Source organism: Pseudopodoces humilis, chromosome 1, assembly GCF_049639895.1.
Source record: "Pseudopodoces humilis isolate 2021_Gansu_Grassland_sample_001 chromosome 1, ASM4963989v1, whole genome shotgun sequence".
In the NCBI taxonomy this organism is placed as follows: Eukaryota; Metazoa; Chordata; class Aves; order Passeriformes; family Paridae; genus Pseudopodoces; species Pseudopodoces humilis.
The window spans coordinates 95,070,883-95,082,969 of NC_142200.1; the positions used below are offsets into that span (position 1 = coordinate 95,070,883).

The following is a 12,087-nucleotide window of genomic DNA, read 5'->3' on the forward strand; positions in this document are numbered from 1 at the left end:
TCATGGACAAACAGTAGGATGTTTAAATCCTTCCTGCGATTCCCTGTTTTTATGCCTCTCTCAGAGAGTACCAAATTAATACATGTCCAAGGATAAATAGTATCTGGTTGATTGTTAGGTATTAACAGGACACATACCTTTTCACCTTTTGGGCCTGCTTTCCCTTTCAGTCCTGGCAGCCCCTGAAGTCCATTTTTACCCTGAAAGGAAATAACTTTCTTAATTAGACATTCTCTTTCATGTAGGTTGAAGAGGCTTTACACTTAGCAGCAGAGGCTGGATGTAAGGGTGCTAGATTCTAACTCTTGGTTTTTACAGTGGGAGGAAGTATGGGACTTGGCATAGAATTCCCCTGGCAGTGCCCAAAATGTGCCTCTCAGCACATCTACTCTTCCCACAACAAAGTGGCAGAGAAGCCTGTTTGGGGGATACAGATGGAAACACCCGCAGGCTGCATTTGGATTTGGCACAGTGCCAACAGGACTGCCACAGCACTGATGGTAAGGATTTCTAAAACTGCAATATTTGTAACACACTACTGCCAGCTGCTGCTCTGAGTGCACAAAATCACACCATTAACTTAAGCATGCTCCCACCACCTACTAAACTTTTTTTTTTTAATCTTAACCAACCTGAATCAATTCAGTTTCTGCCAACTAGGATCCTTCCTGAGGACATACCTCTGGCAGGCAATGTGGGATACTAGATAGCATTTCACCCCATTTACCATTCTAAACTTCACCAGCCAAATGAATCCCAAATTATCCTTCTTTACATCTTCATATTACCTACATGCAGTATGCGCATGGTTTTCCTATAGAGTCTTGGTCATTGGCTAGAAAGAACTCCCTCCAGCTTTAAAGTCAGTGCTATTATAAAATGGGGCTGCTTATGACCTCAGGAGACTCAAGAAAGTATTCAGAAGGCAAATAAATAATAATAGATATTACTATCCCACCAGCATTTTGGGAATCTGGACAGCTGTGGTTATAGACTCTACTGGACAAGTTTTAGGACTGCCCTAATTTCAAAGATGGGTAATATAAGGGAGAAAAACATAGCTCTAAGACTGAAGGGTGCTTTTTCCTATGATGATTTTCCTGTATAGTTACTGCTAGCAGGTTCATAGAAGAGTAGCAAACACATGACCAACATAAATATAGAACATACTCATTTCATTGCTGAATGAAGCCCCATCAAATCAATAGTAAAGTTGCATGGATATACATAAGATTGGAACCCAGATGCACATGGAGAAAAGAGTAACTACAAAAAGTACAAGACACTGTCACAAGAAGCTTATGATAGAAAATAGGGTTGCTTTCATAAGGACAAGACAATTGGTTTTGAAGAATTTGAATTACATTTGAAGAATTTTCTCTTAGACATATCAGTTTCATAGAATTTTCTTGGAAGATATGATGGATGAAGGTAGTCAGGCTTCTGTTAATACGTAAAATATAAACTTATTGTCCAAAAACACCTTAATGACACATAACCTGAGTTTTGGCTAAATATTTGCAAACCTAGCTACGTTTCTTTGAAGACACCAGTGTCTGAAGGCAGCATTCAGAAAGGAGCTTGATAATGCACCCCATGAATGACCACTGAATTATTTTTCTAATATCTCAAAACATACCAGTTTCATTTGAGGTTCAGTTGCAGGGGGCAGGAAGCTGCCAGCTGCTGCACATGTTAGTATAGGAAAAGAGGAGCAGGCATGGGAATGGTGACAGCCTCTGGGTGGTAAGGTCCTGGAGAGGGGAAAGATGCACAAAGTGGCAGTGACAAACAAATGAGAAAGGAAACAATGAAGCCAGGCAGAAGAACCTCAGCAGAGGACAGATGGAGAACAGCAGCTGAGATGTGTGTGGAATATGACAGGTACAGGTTTGTTGTGGTGGGTTTTTGGGCCATACCTCACACAGAGGATGCATGTGCAGCTTGTGGTGGACTGACCCAGGGGTGAGGGTTATCTGGAGAAGCTGGGAAGGAGCACCCCAGGAAGAGGACAGCAAATGTGACAGAGAAGGGTAAAGAAGAGGAACTCAGAGAAAGGAAAGCAGGAACGATGAAACAGAAGATGCAGTTGAATTACTGCAAAAGAGTAAAGGGGTAAGAGGTAAAATTCAATTAACTCAAAAGTACTCTCAATTAACTACAAAGTTAATTGCAGCTGTGGTTAGGAGCAGGCAACATGGAAGCATGTGTGTAAGGAGGGTCAAAGAAGCACTCCTATAGAAGGAATCTGAGTATGTCCCCTTTTTGAAATTCCCCTCTTCAAAAAAGCCAGCCTCACCAGAGCTGAATTACTGGTACAGCTGCTTATGCCATGCCATGCCTCTTACTTTCATAATTATAAATCATAAATTTATCTTATAAACCTGGATTTTGCTCTCTTGACAACCTGAGGATGTCAACTACAGCACCAGAACTGTCTTCTAAAAAGAGGAGATGAAGAAAACACTTTTCTGCTTAAGCCTCAATGTAGCAGAGCCTCATAAAAACTGTTGTGTCTTTCTTAATTCAGTTAACCAAAATATGCATAAAAGAGTACTTACAGGTAACCCCTTTTTACCAGGAATGCCCTAAAATAGAACATCTTTGTCAGAAAGATAAACAAAACACTGTAACATAGAAGTAACAAAAGAGAAAAGCAATTAAATAAATTGTGATGTGCCATGCAGTGACAAAATGACAAGCCAGAACTATATCAAACACTATGGCACAGTGGGATGTTTTGCACCTCTCTTCAATCTCACGCATGCTCTGCTGATGGCTCACAAGGATTTGAAGTGTGAAACATCCTGGATATAGCAAGTCACTGAAGGAGGCCTGTGAGTTCTGCACCTCTGTACACATTCCAGCCTGACAGCTGGGAGGGTGCTGCAGTACTGCCCAAGGAGATGGTGGAATTGCTGCTCTGAGAACATTGGTGTGTCGGCACAGCAGCTCTTTGCCTTTGCTTTCTGGTGGTTGTCACTCACCAGGCCTCTGCCCCTGAGAGGTGTGCAGTGCAGGCAGGATCCTCCTGAGCTGCTGGGCTAAAACCCATCTCACAGAAATGTAACTGGTGACAGTGTGCAAGGCTGTGCATTTCCAGCTCTCCATGCATGTGTGATGGATTGCTATTACCCTTTCTAAGATACAAGTTTGCTTTCAACAGAAAGAAAATACTCACAGGCTGACCAAGTTGCCCAAGTTTCCCTGGAGATCCAGGAGATCCTTGATCTTTATTTTCCACATCTTCTATTCCTGACCCTCCCAGAGATTCTGTGGACCCATCCTCTACTTCCTGACCTTTCTGGCCCTGAGTAATTAAAATATGAAATATGAAAAATGTGTTGTATTACTTTTCCCATTTTTCTCTCTTCCCCCTCCCCTTCCCTTTCTCCTACAACCCTGGCCTTGTTCCAGGCAGTCAGAACCTGATAGGCACCATACAAACGGGACATTCTGTTCAGCAAAGACAATCCATATTAAAGATCATTCATGCACCTACAAACAAGTTGCTCTCTGAGCTGGTTACCTAGATGCAAATGACCTTGGTCTTACTTCATAGCCACATAAACCTGCACAGTCTAAGTCAATAGTGTAGGTTTGAAAAAATAAAATTTTTACATAGTCTGTCAGGGAAAAAATTGTGAGAGTTAAGACAGACCTGCTTAGGAGTGTTTTAGACAACTTCCCCAAGAGCCACAACGCTAACAAAGGAAGGTTACATGTTGGTTAAAAAGTGGCAAAAGATGAAACAATGATAACAAAAAGTAAAGTGGACAACAGCAAGACTAAAATATTGCTAAACATTAGTATTTGATCAGGAGAAAGTAATAATAACAAAAGGAATAATTTAAATATTCCAGGAACAAAACAAGATCTTCCAGGAATGAAGCTTGGACATTAATACATATTTAAATTAAAAACCAATATACAGAACAGAACATGTAAGTCAGTATTGTATTTTGAAATAGGCACTAGAATTTACTCACATTTTAAAGCACCAATGAAATATTTTGAGTTCCACTAGCAGCTAATGAAACTAGGAGGGACGAAATATAACAAGTCTCAGAGCATTTTAAAGTTAACAGGATGACAGCTTTCAGCAAAGGAACTGTAAGATGATTTTTTAAAAGACCTTTCTGGGTTTTGCCAAAAGGGAAGGTCCCAAAGACCAGCAATTAAAAAAAAAAAATAAAAAAATTCTGGACTCATTACAGAAATTTTTCCTATCTGAAAAAGTGTTAAAAGAGATCTGTTTAGAGATCATAGCCTGAACGAGACAATAGGATTGTTGATCCAGTGTTAGAGTACTGAAGGAGAGAGCAGATGCTATGGCAGGATCCTGCTCAATCATCTGCCAAAGATCTTGGGAGTCTGGGCAGGTTCCTGCTGACTGGAAGATAATCAGTGTTATTCCAGTCTACAAAAAGGGTGGAAGGGAAGATGCAGAGCTACAGGTCTGTTAGCCTAACCTCAGTTCCTGGAAAATCAAGGGGAAGATCACACTGAGCACCACTGAAAAGCATTTAAAGAACACTGCACTTGGCAAGAACACTCAGCCTGGGTTCACAAAACAAAAGTTCTGTTTAACTGATTTGGCATCTTTCTGTGGTGAGGTCACCCACACGAAGGATGAAGAGACAGAGGTGGATGTAATTTCCCTAGGTTTTTGTAAGGTTTTTGATGCTGTCCATCACAGCATCATTTGAAGCAAATTTTCCAGCTGTGAGATGAGTGGGTTTGTGGTGTGCTGGGTGAAGATCTGGCCAAAGGGCAGAGCTCAAGGGCTGCAGTGAGCAGGGCCACATCTGGCTGGTGACTGGTGACCAGAGGTGCTCCTCAGGGCTCCATTCTAGGGCCAGTTCTGTTCAATCTATCTCTCAGTGATCTGGATGCAGGCTTGAATGCACCATTAGCAAGTTTGCTGATGATTCCAAACTGAGAGGTGCAGCTGACTCTCCTGAAGGACAGGGGGCTTGGGTAGATTGGGATCTGGGTAGATTGGAGCATTTATCAGTGATTAATAGCATGAAACTAGACAAGAACAACTGCACAAGTTACTTCTGCACCTAGGCACGAGTTACACCAGGTGTAAGCAAAAACTTAGAGAGAAGTGGAAGAAACAACCCTTTCAAATTATAATTTTCTAAATGATTGGTCATTATTATAATAGATAATCATCTTGGGTATTTGAGTAGTGAAAAATATGTAGAAATTGAAACAAAGTTAAGGAAAACTTGTAAAGATAAGTAAGAAGCAAAACTACAATAGATTTAAGCTTAATGTGTCACACTTCCTAAATCAAGACCAAAATTTATTTAAGAAAAATGGCACAAAAATTAAATTAAAAAAACCCCAAACCAGTAATAGTTTATCTGCTATTTAGTTTTTCTATTTATTTATATAAACTTATATTAGAATTGCTGCTTTAAAAATATGTGAATGAAGGCATGAAAATGTTAGAGGAATCGTATTTGGAAGTTCTCCAACAAATACTAAAAATTCTTGTATGTCAGCTTCAGTGGATGATCCTTAACTTAATGTTTCATTATTTGCTATATTTTACCACAGGAAACACAGGAATGCAAGAAGACCCTGCAAGGAACAACCTTAAACACTTGAACTAAACACACACAATGTGGAAATTTTATTCTAAATTTCTGTCATTCACGACACAGCGTGTTTTCTGGCAAAAAGAAGCTGTCATAGCTGACTGTAGTTTCAAGCAATAAAAGGAAGGAATTTTTGGTGTAGGAGTCTCAAGGGAAGAGGAAGGAAAGGCCATTATTTATTTTTTGCTTAGAAGAATCTGTGGTGGCTGTTGGAATAGGAATGTTAATCAATAAAAAATGTACTGCCAGATGATTATTTTGAAATATACCAACAAGTAGGGCAAGTATTCCAGTAGCTCACAGGATTCCAAATGGGTAACCTATGTAATTCCAATTTGTAGAATCACGCAGAATTCAGGTTACACACTACCTTACAAATGCAATATGTTTTAAAGTCTAGATTTTCCTGCTCTTGAGATGAAACAATTAGACATGTGATAAACCCATTATACAGACCTCCTCTCTGCTTACTCCTGGCAAAACACCAGCACCAGAGCCACCTTCTTCTCTTAACATTTTCTGTGTGACAGGGGTAGGCTCACTGTTGTCTTGTTCAGTTTCCACAACAGCTAAATCTAAATAAAATAATTGCCTATTAATGGGAGAGCAAAACAAAAACTGCCTAGAGGTATTTATCAGAGACAGATGCTGCAAGTTGTATGAAAGAATGAATTATTCAAATTATGACTAAAATGCATTCCAAAGATTAATATTAGTCATTTTACAACTCTGAAAATTTTAAAAGAAAAGAAAAAAAAGGGAAAAGTGAGAGTAAAATTACAAAATATGTCTTTTATAAGGTCAAGGACTGTATAGCATCATCTTGTTTTCCTCAACCTCTACCTAATGGTTGCCTATTTCTCATCCATGTAACAAAAAAAGTAAGAGTTCATTCCAACAGGTATTATCTGAAGTATGTGTGGAGTTAAAATAGCAACATTGTCGTTGGCCTTATTAATATATCTATCTCTTTGTTTTCTAGGAGTGCCCTGAAGCTGTCCTAGCAGTGGAGAACTGGATTCCTCACCGCATTATGACTTGCTGTCTTTGCTCTGCTGCCTACACTTGCACCCAAAACTCCCCACTGGTGCACTAGGCACATTCACAGCCTTTGGAGGCAATAGAAGTAGTACATAGTTGTTTATTCCGTGGCAGGATTCAGTCTTACACGAAAGGCTGTGCTTTACTGTACCAGGTCATCAAACAAATATCCTTCTTAAGTGCCTTTTAAAGGTTCCATGTGGCTTTAGAGCCTGCAGGACTACTTGCAGAGGTATGACTCAAGGGGTGCCATGCTTCTCACTGACCTGAGCAGAATGAAGAGGACTTTTCTCCTTTCATTCCCTTTGCCTAACACTTGTACTTTTACTGGAGTGTGGTAGGTTGTCACAGCAGCAGCTCCTCAGGTCAGTTTCTTAGTTTCATCCAAGCACCTTATTTTTTTTTAAAATGTAAAATACAAACTACAATTCTCTAACAGAAACTTCCACACTATAGAAGGGTAAATCCATTCTCAGCATGTTTAACAACAATGACACTGAGATAAGCCCCTATATGGAGGGAGAAGTGAGAGATGTGTTGAACAGTGGCTGTAGTTGCTACCACTTACCTTTGCTGCTATTAATAAATTGCAGTTTAACAGACTGCATTTTCAAAAACCAAATGTTTGATGTGCCAATTCTTTTCTAGCACACAGGAAATCCAAAACCATAGGATTTTCCTTTCCTGGCTGCACCCAAAATATGGCAGTGGCTTTCCATACACAAGGAAATGACAGACTCAAAACCAGAGAATGTAAATGATCCCACCCCCCAAAAACCCCAAAAACCCGAGGCAGTGCCTTGTTCTTTAAATTTAGATGCTTCTGAGGTTTCTTCTGATCTGTGATTTCCAGAGAAATTATTCTCTTCCAAATAAGACAATATGGTTGGGGGGGCTTCCACTGGCTCAGCCAACGTATCTTCAGGCTAAAAAAAGAAAAAAATCCCAAAGAATGGTTTAGAGTAAAGCCTTATCAAATGTTTTGAGGGAAGAATCACTGGATTACCTTCCTCAAAGCACAGTAATCAGAACAACCACATCTATGAAGCAACCCAGAACTCTGAGAAAAACTAGTGTAATAAATACCTTTGGACTCCATTCCTCCAAAGCAAGGGAAGTACACTTGACAAACCGACAGAGAGGGAAGAAACCACAAGCAGCCTATACTTGTCAGAGACTGCATTTCCAAGTAGGACCTTTGGCTTGTTTCATTCCAGCTCAGCATTGCTTTACCTATTAAAGTGTCTTTATCTCAACTCATGAGTTTTTTGATTTCTCTTCCAGTTCTCTGCCCATCCCGCTCTTGGGGCAATGAGGGAGCGGCTGTGTGGTGCTTGGTGGCCAGCTGGGATTAAATCACATCTTTCAGAAGGAGGAATAAAAGCCAAGAATTCTACTACTGCTGTGTGTAATTTTGAACAGTGCAGTAATTACAAAGATTATTAAACAGATGTTAAAAACAAGAGCTAAAAGACTTTATATTCTTCTGGATAGAGAAGCTAGACATCTTTCCTGAACTAGCTGCAGTTTTATCCAAATGAGGAAAAGTCAGGGCACAGTAAGATTTCATGGATTAAATTTTGTGGCAAAATGCAGAGGGGTCATCAAACACTAGGTGATTTTGCTGCCATTTGGAGAAACCCTACCTGGCTGCAGAAATGTACCATGTCCAGGGACAGTGGACACACATTAACATACAAGAAATTCAGGCTCTATGTCAGGAAAAACCTGCATTGGAACAGAGAGGCTGCGGAGTTTCCATTCTTGAGGAAATCCAAAACCAACCGGCACTGAACAACCTGCTCACTGAGCAACCTGCTGTATTTGGCTCTGCTTTGGAAAGGGAATTGGATGGGGCAATTTTCAAAGGTCACTTTCAAACTTAACTAGTCTGTGATTCTGTGCAAAGCACAAGTCAGGCCAAAATGAGTTTAATGAGACAGATGTAAAAGGCAAAAAAAAAAAAATTAAAAAATTGTGCAAACACATCAGGAGCAGGAGGCTGGGTCAATACTTAATAAAGTTATAAAAAGAGTGATCAGAGAATTTGAAGTTTATAATAGTAAAAAATAAGGTTTTCTTCCATTCATGTTGACCCTGGAAGAGTTAAAATTCCTGCAGAAGAATATTCTTGGGAAACTCTGCAGTAGGTATGACTGAAACGGAAGTCTTTGTATGAAAAAGATAGGAAACAAAGTAAGTGAATGACATGACATCACAACCAAAAAGTACTTGTCCATGGGTTCTGTAAGATTCAAGAGTGAAATAGGTGAAGTATGTACAATATCAGACAAATGTGAACATGGTTTCTGTGAAGCCATTTCCCAGAAACCTACTGATTTTCTTTAAAGGAACCAATGAGAACTTGAATTAAAAAAAGAATGTACAACACAAGCAGCATGGAAAGCTTCATTGTGAGGAATGGACTGGAATATTTAAGCCTGGTACAAAAAGTGAGGAGGACATGATGTTTTAGAAAGCTCTAAATATGGTAAGAAACAGATGTTTACTCTGTCATCCAGCCAATTAACCATCACATGAGAGCCACAGTCAGCATGTTCAGAAGAGGAAGAAAAAGGTGCACGTCCTTCACAAAACGTGTCATTAAGTTAATGAAGGAATTCTGCAGCAGGAATCAGAGGGTGGTAAAATTCTCATGTGTTAAAAAAATCCCAAACAACAAAGCAAGAAATTCAAGGATGGATAACTCAGCTGAGTTCTACTTAACCACATATACTCTTGGCTCAATCATTTCCTGAGACAAAAATTGATGCAGAGTGAAAGAGTGTTCCCAGGAAGTGTCATATTTTCCCAATCTTTTATTATACTCTCCCCAAGATCTGGTTACTGATTTTTGTCGAACATGCCAGATTTTTTTATCTGGAACTGTGCCATCATTCTCATGGATGGGTACACGTTGTTCTCATGGGAGCCTTTGGAAATTGCCAAATATGAAATCCAACCAAAATATGAAATCAAATCAAATCCAGATCCTACCCTTTAAAAATAATATCAAATCAGAATTTTAAAGTAAATAAATCAAATAAATTTACCCTTATAGGAAGATGAGAAGGTGCAAGGGCTTCTTGTGCCTCAGAAACATCATGTTCTTCAGTGCTGCCATTGCCACTGCTGTCCCCTGAAGCCTGTGCAAAACCCAATTATTGGACGTTCATAAAAGTCAGGGAAAAAAACATTATTTCCAAGGAATTGTCTGTTAAAATGCAGAAAAATGTCCCTTTTTTTGGCTGGCGAAGCTTCAGTGTCATTATGATGTTAACTGATTTCAGTATTTACAGAATTCCATGAAAATGACCCTTTAGAAAAATAAAAGCCACAGTTTATTTCCTGAAAGGTGTTTTAGACAAAATAAAATTATACTTTTTGAAAAAATAGGGGGTTGTACAGGAGAACAAAAAACTGCCCCACGGATAGTTTTAAGTATGACACAATGTTTCCAAGAAAAAAAATACTACATTTAGTGTTATGAAAGATGTCAAATGGAAATTTACTTTGAAATCTCTGAGGCATTGAGGAAGTGTTTATAAGAATACTTACATAAGGGTCATCATCTTCACAATGATCTTCTGTAGCCCTTGGGTCAGATTTGATTGTCAGATGTTGAATCGAGCCCTACATGGAACATCAAAAACATTTCAAGGAAGTAATATTTTAAATAGCATTCATAAAGGGGAGTGAGGGTGGAGGGGTGAGAATTAAACAAAGCAACAAAATACCCCAAACTGTGTTCTGATTTACTTGGAAAATGTTCTGAAGTATAAAATTTCATGATAATAATCAAAACTCAGAAATATAAATATGCTCACAAATTTTACTAATGCAAAATGTAGAGCAAATGGAAGCTGCCCTACTATAATGACTGTCATGTCACAAGGACACCTTGAGCACCACATTGCATTGTTAGATTTGTTAGTGCCCCAGATGAAAGATCTAGTCCTGGATTATGTCATGCACTCTGTAAAACACTGTCTGTCTGCTCTTTTTAGTTAAGCATTGCAGCTCCAGAAGTGGCATGTGAAAACCCTAAAAATGGAGACAAAGGATGGGAATATTAATAAGTGATGAAGTGAGTCAGGAAGAAACCAGTATAAAACTTTCCAGAGAGGAAATACAGGAGATGGATTTTCTGATAACAAATGTTTCTTTTTTCAGAGTCACAAGCTGTACTTCTCAGTCTGACATGCTGAAGGAGCTGTAACAATTTCATTTAAAACATTGAACTATTGTTTCTGCAACGACTCAAAGTACTTTAAAAAATGTGGGGGATGTTTCCTTATTACAAGTCTCACAATTAGACATGATGCACAACAGGGCACAAAGATAGATATTCAAGTCAAGAACCTGTTTACATATAACACACAAAGTAGAATATTTTTGAAAGGAATAAAATTTGTGATTCTATCCTCAAAAATCCTCTAATTTATCTACCTCTGAAGACTGTGAAACTTGTGCACTTGGTGCCCCCTGGGTTTGCTGGTCTTCTGAGGCAACAGCTCAGTAATCTCAACATCCTATTTCTCTCAAAACTTAATGGGCAAATCAGACATTGAATGATGTCAGACTGACTGAACAGCTCACTGAAAAATCATACATGGAAGGAGGCACAACCATTTAAGCAGTCCCCTGGAAGTGATCTTTGTTTTCACAGTACAAGTGAATCACATTTGGAGAGCACATTTTTCTCCTCTTGCGCTAAGCTGTGGCCCTGGATGGTGAAGAAAGCAAAATGGAGAGCTCTGATGTTTCCCAAGTGTTACTGCAGGCCAATGCCTCCAACTAGGAAAGTCATGGACCAGTCTGTGTGATAGGGATGGTAATTTAACTCCTTCCCTGGGTCTTAGCTGCTGCTACCTTCCCTGGAAAAGCTAGTTTGCAGTATCTGGCACCATGACTGATTCAGCTATACTTGGTTGCTTTCTGGTTTCTACTTTTCTTTACAAGCATCAGGACTAGATTTTCCTTTGATTTCAATAAATCTGATGGTGGTTGTGTCCTTTTGTGTCTGACAACCAGAGTCTTAGACACATGAATTCCCATAAGCCAGAGCAAACCAGCATCTGACATCTATTCATTTCCACAATCTACTATTATTTGTTTCTGTTTTGGGCAATTAATGTAAACCGTTCTCGGCATACAAAGAGAGTTTGAGCGAGGTTCAAGCATTTTGTTTTTCTACTCAAAAGCAATTGTGACATATGATGCATGAAGAAATAAAGGCACAGGAACCTAGAGTACAAATCATAATTGGTGCTAATGAAGATGAAATTTATGTACTCAATACAGCATAGAGAGCAGCCTGTTTCAATGGAAATGCATTACAGTGTCATACACCTTGCATTTCTGTCATTGTATTTACAGATTCATTGGTGATAATCTCAGCAAGTGATATCACATGTATTATCCAGGTGTTTTC

General features: G+C 39.1%; 1 protein-coding gene across 4 annotated transcripts in view; it reads right to left on the bottom strand.

Annotated features, from left to right (window-relative positions):
* The window catches only part of COL15A1 (collagen type XV alpha 1 chain), a 115,303-nt gene that overhangs the window by 64,046 nt on the left and 39,170 nt on the right, over positions 1 to 12,087 (bottom strand). For 2 of the 4 annotated variants that reach the window (XM_014254533.2, XM_088062277.1), the window contains 7 exons: positions 10,212 to 10,286; positions 9,707 to 9,799; positions 7,453 to 7,579; positions 6,069 to 6,187; positions 3,182 to 3,310; positions 2,562 to 2,588; positions 138 to 200 (listed from right to left, as the gene is read on the bottom strand). In XM_014254533.2, the coding sequence (XP_014110008.2) occupies positions 138 to 200; positions 2,562 to 2,588; positions 3,182 to 3,310; positions 6,069 to 6,187; positions 7,453 to 7,579; positions 9,707 to 9,799; positions 10,212 to 10,286 (633 nt within the window). The remainder of the gene's footprint in view (positions 1 to 137; positions 201 to 2,561; positions 2,589 to 3,181; positions 3,311 to 6,068; positions 6,188 to 7,452; positions 7,580 to 9,706; positions 9,800 to 10,211; positions 10,287 to 12,087) is intronic. The other 2 variants (XM_014254534.2, XM_005525231.3) reach the window with 2 other exon arrangements.